General features: G+C 44.8%; 1 protein-coding gene across 1 annotated transcript in view; it reads left to right on the top strand.

Annotated features, from left to right (window-relative positions):
• The first annotated feature begins 365 nt into the window (after positions 1-365).
• The window catches only part of idh2 (isocitrate dehydrogenase (NADP(+)) 2), a 29,389-nt gene continuing 16,749 nt past the window's right edge, over positions 366-13,005 (top strand). Inside the window, exons 1-2 of the mRNA XM_060853018.1 lie at positions 366-522; positions 7,154-7,245. Coding sequence (XP_060709001.1) covers positions 408-522; positions 7,154-7,245 — 207 coding nt within the window. The 5' untranslated portion in view covers positions 366-407. The remainder of the gene's footprint in view (positions 523-7,153; positions 7,246-13,005) is intronic.

Genomic DNA, 13,005 nt, shown 5'->3' with positions numbered 1-13,005 from the left:
ATCATAGTAAGCAAGGATGTCCAATTCAGAAAGACTCAGACAGAGGCATACATGTTACATTACTCTGGGCATGCACTAGGCGAGAGAGAGTCTATTCATCGGTCCAATAATGAGCCAGCAACGCATTCAACAATCTGCCTGTTTGAGAATGATGTGGGTCATGAAGTGACTTTGCAAGGAGCAGTTCCATCCATGTGCCCAGTGCTGCTCTGGCTGAACAGGAGATACACAGGGAGTGGGATTCATTGTGGCAGGTCGCGTGCGTGCACGTACACTCTGTCGGGGATGGCGGGGGGGGTGGGGGAGGTGCGTCTGACGTCAGACGCATCTGCCGGCCGGCTCTATATAAGGGAGAGCGCGGGCGGGCGGCGGGATTTAGTCGGGAGTGAGCGTGATCCCCCGGAGTGATGGCGGCAGTGGTGGGTTACCTCCGAGTGTGGAGCCGGCTCCGCCTGGGAGCCGCGAGGAGCCCCGCGGCCTTGGCCCCGGCCTTTGGCCAGGCATCAGCGCAGCGACGCCACTGTGAGTGTCTCTCCTTCCTATTTCCCCCCGCCCCCCCCCCCCCCGGGGGAAGGAGGGGGGGTGGGGGCCGGCGGTTAATGAGGTGCCCCTCAGTCCCACACACAGACCAGGCCGCAGCCCTGCCGAAAATTTTACCCCCCCCGCGGGGGGGAGTGGGGCTAATTTTAACCCCTGTGGGAGGGGGAGTGGGGTTGATCTTATCCCCGCGGGGGGGGTGTGGGGTTAATTTTACCCCCGTGGGGGGGAAGTGGGGTTGAGGTGATGGTTAAAGGGAGGTCAGCTCAAGGTCACTGAGTTCTGTCTCTTCTTCCCCCCCCCTCCCCCCGCAGCTACTCTTCTTACCCCCCTCCCCCACAGCCCTCTCCTTTTCATCTCCTTCCCTCTTCCCCTCCCTTCCATTTATCCTTTGTCCCTTCCCCTCATCTCTCCCGTTCTTTTTTCCCATTCTTAATTTTTCTCTTTTATAACCCTCACCTTCTTCCTCCTTCACCTTCCTACCCATCAGTCCTCCTCCACAGAATGCAATTAAACAGCCTATTCTTCCTTATCCCCTTATCTTACTCTTTCTCTTCCCCGTATCTCTCTCTCGAAAAGGTGGTTGACTCCTCTGTTCTGATTTTCTTCCTTCCCTCCCTGTTTCATCCACTTCCAGCCCCCTCCTTCCTCCCCACTGTTCATTGACGTGGCCTGCTCACCAAGTGCTTCACCATTTCTCTGCTCCTCTGTGTTTAGCATCCCAGACTTGCCTGCCTTTCACATGGCCTCTTAATGTGAATTAGTTTGAATTTCACTAGCAAAGTGGTTGCGGAAGGTAGCAGGATATTTTCTGTGTAGCGTAGCCTCCTCTCTTTTGCATCTTTTCTTTAGTAAAGAGCTAAAATTGACTCCTGTCTGAGACTTGACCAGTATTTCAAGTGTTAAACTAGTGTAATCTCAATAAAGCACTTGTGAATGCAAGTGTGGTTTGCATTCAATGTCAGACTGGTTGGTTTCGGAGTGGATTTGGTGAGAAAGTTCCTTTCAAATTTCACTGCCATTGAAACAATGTACTGTGAATGGACACTACAGATTAAATTTCAGAATATATAACCTGATTTCTGGAATGGAATCAAACAGTTGCACGTGGTGGTCTTCTGAGGCCTTGTTTAAATTGTCTCTTTGTTTAAAATCACTTGCTGCTATATGTATGGTGCTCTGCATTAATTATGTTTGATGGGGGTGTTAATTTTATTAAAATAACTAATCTGAAATTATCCTGAGTCAACTGTTAGTTGGCACAGTGGTTTTAAATCTTCTGCTGTAGACTGGGTTTCTATTTTAAAATTGTTGGGCAGTGATAATTCTACACCCAAGTGTGGATTACATAATAAATGGTGGCCTAGCAGTATTGCTGCATTCTGCATAGAATTGTGTTCTTTTAACCAATAATTTGCATTTGTGCTGCTTTTTTTGTTAAAAGTTGGGAACTGAACTGACAAAACTATTTTCAGAGAAGGAGGCTTGCAGTGCTAGCAATCTAAAGCACCGATTTGTTTACTTTGGGGGGTTGGGGGGGGTGAATGAAACTGGACCAATGTAATTCTTGAGTTAACTCTGTACACTCTGGTTTTAGCTGCTTTAGGACAGTAAATATTTGCTTGTTGCAGCCTCTATTTGTGGAAAGCAATATAGAAAAGTGATGAGAAAATTGAATGCATATTTATTGGTGCAAATCACTCAAAGTAGCAAATATTTCTGCAGTACTCATCTCAATGACCATTGTTTCATGCAGAATCAGTTAATCTATTCAGCTTTTGCTCTGACATTCAGTTAGATCTTAATTGATCTGAATGGCAACTATTAGATTTTGCCGTATTCTATTTTCTGCCATGCCCTTTCCTAATCAAAATCTATTCTCTAGATTAAAATTGAAATGATAATGCATCCACAGCATTTTCAGACTAGATTCATGCCCATGTTTGGGGGATGAGGGTGTGATGGCAGCACAACTATGCTTTGTCGTGTCGCACTTTTTGTTTGAGCTTGCTCTTAGACAAGATCATGCTGCATTACCCCATTACTGGCAGTTGTTTTCTTATCTAATCGTTTTTCATTTGTCCTTCAATGGGATTGAGCTGCTGAAGGGCATTCTAAGTTTCAAAGGTCAAAAGGACAAATAGACCTCTAAGGAGACGATAAAATTTCACATGCCTACTCGTGCATGATTTGAAATTCTAATGGTTAGTTAAAGGTTTTGTAGTAAATCTTTGCATTCTACAGCAAAATATTGATCCTCTGTCTAAATAGACTGACAACAGGTTTCATCTTTGGGTAACAGCATTGAGTAAATCTTTGGTTAAATTTGCCATCTTGTTCTCACTTAGCAATTCAATTAATCTTACAAAAAATGAATACTTACAACTAATTGTGGTATGGTGATGCGTATTGTTACTTCACTCAATTGCATTGCAAGATGGTATTTCAAATGGAAATTGTAGTTGACCAATTCTCCTGCACACCCCTGTGACTTTACATGTAGATACAGCGCAGAAAGTTAGTTAGTTTGGTCTATGCACTTCATTTTACTAATACTGCATGCTCTCTAGTATCCAGTCTGGATCTGTGAAACCAATCAAGTGGACTATAGGAGATAAAATAAAACTGACAATGGTATTTAATAAATTCCATTGTATCGATGTTCTTACAGCATGCGTTCGGGATAGTGACGTAATTGACCTAAGTTCTTTAATGTTCCATCTGCTGAAAATGATCCCTGCAATCCTGCAGGGGCTGTTATAGGCATTCAACTCCGAGAGTCTCCGCTGGTTGATTAGATTGTGACTGATTTTATCTTGCACCTCCTTGCCTTGGTTTGTAATCCTTAATTCTTTCCCGAAGTAACTGAGTCTGCATCGAAATTTTCGAGTAAAAAATGAGGTCTGCAGATGCTGGAGATCACAGCTGCAAATGTGTTGCTGGTCAAAGCACAGCAGGCCAGGCAGCATCTCAGGAATAGAGAATTCGACGTTTCGAGCATAAGCCCTTCATCAGGAATGAGAGAGAGAGAGCCAAGCAGGCTAAGATAAAAGGTAGGGAGGAGGGACTAGGGGGAGGGGCGATGGAGGTGGGATAGGTGGAAGGAGGTCAAGGTGAGGGTGATAGGCCGGAGTGGGGTGGGGGCGGAGAGGTCAGGAAGAGGATTGCAGGTTAGGAGGGCGGTGCTGAGTTGAGGGAACCGACTGAGACAAGGTGGGGGGAGGGGAAATGAGGAAACTGGAGAAATCTGAATTCATACCTTGTGGTTGGAGGGTTCCCAGGCAGAAGATGAGGTGCTCCTCCTCCAGCCGTCGTGTAGTTGTGTTCTGCCGGTGGAGGAGTCCAAGGACCTGCATGTCCTCGGTGGAGTGGGAGGGAGAGTTAAAGTGTTGAGCCACGGGGTGATTGGGTTGGTTGGTTCGGGCGCGCCCCCGGTCCCCAACGCCTTATTTTCACGATGGACTTCCAGTCCCTGTACACCTCCATCCCCCATCACGAAGGACTCAAAGCCCTCCGCTTCTTCCTTTCCCGCCGCACCAACCAGTACCCTTCCACTGACACTCTCCTTCGACTGACTGAACTGGTCCTCACCCTGAATAACTTCTCTTTTCAATCCTCCCACTTCCTCCAAACTAAAGGAGTTGCCATGGGCACCCGCATGGGCCCCAGCTATGCCTGTCTCTTCGTAGGATATGTGGAACAGTCCATCTTCCGCAACTACACTGGCACCACCCCCCACCTTTTCCTCCGCTACATCGATGACTGTATCGGCGCTGCCTCGTGCTCCCACGAGGAGGTTGAACAGTTCATCAACTTTACTAACACCTTCCATCCCGACCTGAAATTCACCTGGACTGTCTCAGACTCCTCCCTCCCCTTCCTAGACCTTTCCATTTCTATCTCGGGCGACCGACTCAACACAGACATCTACTATAAACCGACTGACTCCCACAGCTACCTGGACTACACCTCCTCCCACCCTGCCCCCTGTAAAAACGCCATCCCATATTCCCAATTCCTTCGTCTCCGCCGCATCTGCTCCCAGGAGGACCAATTCCAACACCGCACAGCCCAGATGGCCTCCTTCTTCAAGGACCGCAGATTCCCCCCAGACGTGATCGACGATGCCCTCCACCGCATCTCCTCCACTTCCCGCTCCTCCGCCCTTGAGCCCTGCTCCTCCAACCGCCACCAAGACAGAACCCCACTGGTTCTCACCTACCACCCCACCAACCTCCGCATACAACGTATCATCCGCCGCCATTTCCGCCACCTCCAAACTGACCCCACCACCAAGGATATATTTCCCTCCCCTCCCCTATCAGCGTTCCGCAAGGACCACTCCCTTCGTGACTCCCTCGTCAGATCCACACCTCCCACCAACCCAACCTCCACCCCCGGCACCTTCCCCTGCAACCGCAGGAAATGTAAAACTTGCGCCCACACCTCCACACTCACTTCCCTCCAAGGCCCCAAGGGATCCTTCCATATCCGCCACAAGTTCACCTGTACCTCCACACACATCATCTATTGCATCCGCTGCACCCGATGTGGCCTCCTCTATATTGGTGAGACAGGCTGCTTACTTGCGGAACGCTTCAGAGAACACCTCCGGGCCGCCCGAACCAACCAACCCAATCACCCCGTGGCTCAACACTTTAACTCTCCCTCCCACTCCACCGAGGACATGCAGGTCCTTGGACTCCTCCACCGGCAGAACACAACTACACGACGGCTGGAGGAGGAGCGCCTCATCTTCCGCCTGGGAACCCTCCAACCACAAGGTATGAATTCAGATTTCTCCAGTTTCCTCATTTCCCCTCCCCCCACCTTGTCTCAGTCGGTTCCCTCAACTCAGCACCGCCCTCCTAACCTGCAATCCTCTTCCTGACCTCTCCGCCCCCACCCCACTCCGGCCTATCACCCTCACCTTGACCTCCTTCCACCTATCCCACCTCCATCGCCCCTCCCCCTAGTCCCTCCTCCCTACCTTTTATCTTAGCCTGCTTGGCTCTCTCTCTCTCATTCCTGATGAAGGGCTTATGCTCGAAACGTCGAATTCTCTATTCCTGAGATGCTGCCTAACCTGCTGTGCTTTGACCAGCAACACATTTGCAGCTGCATCGAAATTTTTACAACCTGGCCTCTGAAGGAGTGTTCCAGATATCCACTATACATGGTTTGCAGCAGTACTTCTTGACGTTCTCCCTGAATGGCCTAATTCTAACCGAAGTTATGCATTCGTCATTTCCAAAGTACTGTACTCTCATCTGAGAAGGTGTATAATTTCATGCTGATGGAAAATGTTCCTCCATAGCAGAGGGAATCATTGTATCAGCATCTGCAGTGCAGCAAGTCTATTTGGCATTCTGTGTTTGCAAAAAAAAAACTGTAAAATAGCCTTCAATTAAGTTTTACATTCTAAACAGTTGCAGTTTCTGTTTAACATCTAGAGAATTAATGTGGAATTCTGAGGACCCAGAATTGGCTCTGTTCCAAAAGTAGTCATGTGTCTACTGAGTAAATTGCTCAAGGTTCATGATAACCTTGAGCCTGCTGCAAGGTTTAATTTCTGTCTAAATATTGAAGAAGCTCTGCTACGCACTCATTTGTAAATGGCATTTTTTAAACATTGCGTAAATTGGTTTATTTTGAAGTTGGAATGCCCATAATAGCAAGGTCACTCATCTCTACTGGCGATGGAGGGGAGAAATAAGCAGAAATGAAAAAGAAGCCGTTTGCAGTTTGTGTTCCCTACAGGTTGCACCTGGTATTGTTCAGTGACCTCTAATGGCAGAAGTACAGTACTGTAGAAATGATCAGTGACAACATGTGCAACATGTTGGACTGTTAAGATTTCATGTCCCCTGCCCCAAAGAAATTGTGTGGTGCACACTTACTAGTGTTTTTGAGTAATTTCAAGTTGAATCAGTAACATTTATATTGAACATGTTTGCAACTGAGTTTTCATTTCTATAAGTCTTTAATTCAGTTGTCCAATGATGCATTTTTAGGTTCATGTGTTTTTTTTAAAAGGGTTGAGTGCCATTGCTGCGGTTGGAAGTGCTAGAGCCTTTTTTTAACTTTTATACTTTTGAAGATTTTGGACAATATTTCAAAAATGCTTGCACTGTATACTTTCTCAGCTCATTTAAAGCTAAAGATTTTGGTGCCTCAGCCATACAAAGTGGGGCCCTTGATTAAGTTGGGCTATTGCAATGTGTATAGTCTGTCAGTACTGTACTGTAGGGCTGAATTGTACTTGAGCTAGTACGGTGTCCTACGTATTTCTGTTTTACTTAAATTGCCTCAGTGTTAAATGAGAAATCACTGATTTCTTCAAATGTACTTGCTGCTTTCTGCAAATAAAATTGCACTGGTTTTTAGCACTGTTCAAAGTTACATTATGCATATTTCACTGCAACTGTTGTACCTCATTTATTGTTAGTCATTAAACCCTTTAAATGTTTAACTCAGAAGTTGCATATGAACTGAAATATTGAGCAGCCCTTTGAACCACAGTTTTGAAACCAATCTAAGATAAGCTGTTTTAATAGGTAGCCTTGGGTTTTAAGTAAATTATTGGATTGTGATTAAGCTGCTTTCATCTGAATAGATGCAGACAAGCGCATTAAAGTGGCTAACCCTGTGGTCGAAATGGATGGTGATGAGATGACCCGCATCATATGGGCTTTTATCAAAGAAAAGGTAGGATCTATTGCTCTTAGTGTTTTTAAAAGGACCATCTTTAGTCACTATTAAAGTAGTTTTAGATGTGAAGAGCTTTTGAATTTTCTGAAAATTTGAACTGCTTCATCGATAACTTTTCATCATAAGGCCAGTGTGGATGGTTGCTGAATATTACTTAATCATTAGCACTATTCACAGCTTCTCAGATGCTGAAGCAGCCCATGTTTAAGTGCAACCACAGAAAGGCTTGGTTTGACTAGTGGTGAGTAACAGTCATTGCCTGGCATTTACATAGCATGAATATCTCCAAAAAGAGGCAATCTGATCACCACCTGTTGTCATTAACTAAAGTTATCCCTGAATTCCTTACTATCAATTTCCTTGGGGTTACCGTTGACCAGAGCTTCAATTGGACTTGCCACATAAACACAGTGGCTACAGGAGCAGCTCAGAGGATAGGAATACTGCGGTGATAGCTCACCACCTGACTCCCCAAAATTTGTCCACCATCTACAAAGCACAAGTCAGGAGTATGACTGAATACTCCCCACCTGTCTAGATGGGTGCAGTTCCAATACCACTCAAGCTTGAAACCATCCAGGACAAAGCAGCCTGCTTGACTGGCACCACATCCCCAAACATCCACCTTCTCCTCCACCTGCGCAGCAGTATGTACTGTGTACAAGATGCTCTGCAAAAATTCACCAAAGATAATCACAGCATCTTCCAAACCCCAACCCACAATCACTTCCAACTGGAAGGGTAAAGGTAACAAATACATGGGAATACCATCTGCAAATTCTTCACTGTTGCTTGGCCAAAATCCTGCAATTCCCACCCTAAGGGCATTGTGGGTCAACTTCCACCATATGGACTGCAGCTACTCCAGAAGGCAGTTCATCACCAGCTCAAGGGCAACTAAGATCCAGCAATTTAAAAATGCTGGCAGGCCAGCGATGCCCATGTCGTCTGAGTGAATAAGAAATAAAGCACTAGCACGTAATCAATGGCATGGCTCATTATGCACTGTTCCTAATAGGTAGGTAAACTGCTACAGAGCGTGTGTCAAACAGCTGACCCTTGGCTGCCACCCCCTCAATGTTCTTGTTGCCGTACAGTAAAAGCTTGGTGAATATGTTTCCAGGTTCTGGGTGTGTTTGATATTTGAGCAAGAGGAAGTTGTCTTAGAAGGTGTAAAGCATTGAAGGAAATTAAACATGGAATGTAAGTTAAGACCAAGAGGAAGCTGTTCAGTCCCTCAAGCCTGCCCTGCCATTCATATAGTTCATGGCACGTTATCTTCCATTTGTTTTGTCTACCACTAATCTCCATCAGTCTCAGTTCTGTGCTTTACATTTTACATGATTAAGCTTCTAAATCTGTAGGACTGAATCAATTCCTCTGATCTTGGTTTTAGATAGCAAGCCCTTTATTGAGTCACTACTCTCTCTAGTTCTTTTGTCATCCAGGGGAAACATCTTTGTGTCTACTCTTTCATCTCAAGAATGAAAGTCCACAAAGCCTATCATCACCAGATCAAACCTGGTGCACTTCTATTGTACACCCTTCCTGAAAAGTATCTCCTTGAAGAGCAAAACCAAAATGGCATACTGTACGCCAGGTGACATCCACCAATGTCCTATATAATTTCAGCAAGAAGTCTTACTTCTGTAGTCAAGCACCTTGTGATGAAGGCCAGTATATCATTTGACTTCCTAATTGCCACAACTGCATGCTAATTTTCAATGACTGATGAACAAGGGTGCAAAGTTCTTTTGGATATCAACATTTCCCAGCCCCTTCCATTTCAGAAATGCCCTACATTTTTATTTTCTGCCAATTGGCTAACTTCACAGCTATTGACATTCTTTGTCATCTGCCATTTCTTGTCCATTCATTCAGCGTATCCAAACCAGTTTAAAGCCTATTTGCGTCTTGCTGGAATTATTCCTGTTTCAGTTGTCCAAGTCAGATTTGCTTGAGTCTTCACATCTGAATCACCTATTGTGAACAGATGTGGTCCAAGCATTGAACCCTGTAGGACCTGGCTAACAGCAGTTTGCCATCCTGAGAATGCCCTGCTTATTCCTGCTGTTTTGTCTGTTAACTGATTTGAGTTTAGATGATGCTAACTAACAAATGATGAAGGGTGTTTGCAAACGTCAATTTTTCTGCTCCTCTGATGCTATTTGACATGCTGTGCCTTTTCAGCACCACTCTGATCTAAATAATGAGTATTGCATCCACTTCTGGATGATTTTAATGGAGGATTTGAAACTTGGACAGAAGTGATGAGTGAACAGTATCTTAGAGTCAGTCATAGATGTACAGCATGGAAACACGCTTCAGTCCAACTTGTCCATGCCAACCAGATGTCTGAAATTAATCTAGTCACATTTGCCCCATATTCCTCAACCCTTCCAATTAACTTGCCAGCAATAATTCTGGATTTTTGAAATTTCTCATGGGATTAGGATATTGCTTGTCCCTAGTTGCCCTTGAGAGTGGTGATCTGTCAGACATACAGCACAGATACAGATCTGTGCTGAACATAATCCCAAATTAACCTTGTCCCACATGCCTGCTCTTGGCCCATATCCCTTCAAACTATTCATTTGTGTACCTATCCAAATAATTTTAAATGTTCTAACTGTGCCCGCATCCACCACTTTGTCAAGAAGTTCATTCTACATGCAGGCCATCCTCTGAATTGCTACAGTCCATGTGCTGTAGATAGACCCATAATACCATTGGGAGAGAATTCCAAGATTTTAAGTGACAATGAAGGATCTGAGACACACTTCCAAGTCTGAATGGTGAGTGACTAGGTGGTAACTTGCAGGTGGTATTGTTGCCATGTATCTGCTACCTAGATGGAAGTGGTTGTGGGTTCTTTGGTGAATTTTTGCAGTGTACCTCAGCTGGGTTTTATGGAAGAAGGATGTTCGGTTAGTTTGGCAGGTAAGGATAAGGTGTTGTGTTCCAACCATGTTTTCGAGACAATAGTTAATTCTAAGTGTGTGTGTTTTAGAAACTGGCGTAATTGTGAAGATGTAGACAGGGGTCTCAGCTCTGGGTCAACAAAATATCAAGGTAACAAATTGTTTTATTTTGAGGAGGTGACAAATTCTGATTTGTCACAGGTACTGTCTTTGATCCTCCAGTATTGAATTCAAGGAAATTCAGATTCTAAAGCGTCTGTGTAATATACTGGCAGAAAGGTAATGGAAGCAGAGTCAATGTTCCTTTTTAACAGGAACTGGATGAAGCAATGGAGAGGGGCAAATTGTTGATGGGCTGTGGTGAAAGTAGGCAAAGGCATTAAGCTGGTAGCTTCAGCTAAATGACACCTTGTACAGATGTGAAAACAATACAATAAATGTTGAGGTATTGCCTCAGTGCGTCACAATTAAAATAATTTGAGCATTAACAATCAAACTTTCAATTTAAGCATATAATCCCTGCAATTAATCTGTGTCTGCCATAGAACTTGGAAATACCCCCTTCAGTTGAACCAGTCCATGCTGGCCCCAAAGGGCTGAGAAGTGGCAGATGGAATTTAATTCCGATAAATGCGATGTGCTGCATTTTGGGAAAGCAAATCTTAGCAGGACTTGTATACTTAGTGGTAAGGTCCTAGGGAATGTTGCTGAACAAAGAGACCTTGGAGTGCAGGTTCATAGTTCCTTGAAAGTGGGGTCACAGGTAGATAGGATAGTGAAGGTGGTGTTGGTATGCTTTTCTTTATTGGTCAGAGTATTGAGTACAGGAATTGGGAGGTTATGTTGCGGCTGTACAGGACATTGGTTAGGCCACTGTTGGAATATTGCTTGCAAAATCTGGTCGGCATGGACCGGTTGGACCGAAGGGTCTGTTTGCATGCTGTACGTCTCGATGACTCTGACTCTATAATCCCAAACTAAACTAGTCCCATCTGCCTGCTCATGGCCCATATCTCTCTAAACCTTTCCCATTCATGTATCTATCCAAATGTCTTTTAAATGTTGTAACTGTTCCCACATGTGGACGGCACGGTGGCGCAGTGGTTAGCACTGCTGTCTCACAGTGCCTGAGACCTGGGTTCAATTCCCAACTCAGGCGACTGACTGTGTGGCGTTTGCACGTTCTCCCCGTGTCTGCGTGGGTTTCCTCCGGGTGCTCCGGTTTCCTCCCACAGTCCAAAAATGTGCGGATCAGGTGAATTGGCCATGCTAAATTGCCCGTAGTGTTAAGGGGTAAATGTAGGGGTATGGGTGGGTTGCGCTTCGGCAGGTCGGTGTGGACTTGTTGGGCCGAAGGGCCTGTTTCCACACTAAGTAATCTAATCTAATCTAAACATCAGCCACTTCCTCAGGAAGTTAATTCTATGTGCGAATTACCCTCTTTTAAATAGTATTACCCTTTGTAAAAAATTCTCTCTCCTCTCTCCTCAAAACGTCTTTGGTATTTGAAAGTAATTCCTTGCATTTCAAACACTGCTAAATGTTATTGGTTTTGTAGTACTTGGAATGTCCTGAAGTTGTGAAAGTGTTTTCACTACATTAGTCAACCTTGAAATAAATAGGCTCCACCAGCTGCATTTAAGGTTGATGTAATACATTAACACCTGGTATCAACAATTGTGAGCACTTCCAAAGCTCCTCCAAAAGCTGTTCATCAATATGAGCTGGAATTGATATTTTAGACACATGAATATTTCAACCAGTATAACCAAAAGGAGATTGAGGTAACAGAACCTGGTCAGAGAGATTTGAGGTGTTTTCAAAGTTTTCTACATAGATTAGATTACTTAGTGTGGAAGCAAGCCCTTCGGCCCAATAAGTCCACACCGACCCGCCGAAGCGCACCCACCCAGACCCATTCCCCTACATTTACCCCTGCATCTAACACTACGGGCAATTTAGCATGGCCAATTCACCTAACCTGCACATTTTTGGACTGTGGGAGGAAACCGGAGCACCCGGAGGAAACCCATGCAAACACGGGGAGAATGTGCAAAACTCCACACGCAGTCGCCTGAGGTGGGAATTGAACCCGGGTCTCTGGCGCTGTGAGGCAGCAGTGCCACCATGCTGCCCACTAGGGGAGGGGCTTGGGGAGAAAAGGCAGCTGATATTGAGTGTAAATGAGACGTGTACAGGTGGAGGGCTTAGGAAGGGTATCAGTTAAGGAAATTATAGGTGGGGTAGATCCCAGGCCAGGTATGAATTGAGCTGCATAAACACTTGACACAAATTTTGACGAAGATTAACAATTCAATGGTGGGCAGTTAAAATAGTCATCATTCAGAATTTGGGTACAGATTAAGGTTTGTGGTGGAACTGATTTGGGCATGTTTTGCAGTGATACATGGCTGAATAGGTTGCACAAGCTTTAAAACTCAGCCCGGAACACAATATGAAGACTGATATTGTTTAACCAGTGACTGCAGAAAGGGAAATGGAGTTCAGCCGATTCAGGGGCAGCCATAACAATACCTGCATTAAAAGCTGGAGATGTGCATTAGTTAGGTCATGGCTGATCTTGTGGTCTGAATTCCACTTTCCTGGTTCCTACTATATCTTTTGACTCTTTCCTTACTCAAGAGCTTGTTCCATGGGTAAACAAAGGCTGCTTATTTACACACCCATAATTATCTGGGTTTTTGTTAAACTTCATAAACTTTAGATAAAGTTTGTTTTAACATGCTATCTTGGAATTAAGTTACTGGCAGCACAGATGATGGGTTTGTATTTAAACGGTTTTATTGTAACACTACTTTGGGCAAACAGTTTTAAT

The sequence above is a fragment of the Hemiscyllium ocellatum genome, chromosome 39 (assembly GCF_020745735.1).
Source record: "Hemiscyllium ocellatum isolate sHemOce1 chromosome 39, sHemOce1.pat.X.cur, whole genome shotgun sequence".
Lineage (NCBI taxonomy): Eukaryota > Metazoa > Chordata > Chondrichthyes > Orectolobiformes > Hemiscylliidae > Hemiscyllium > Hemiscyllium ocellatum.
This window is presented reverse-complemented; position numbering and strand designations above follow the sequence as displayed.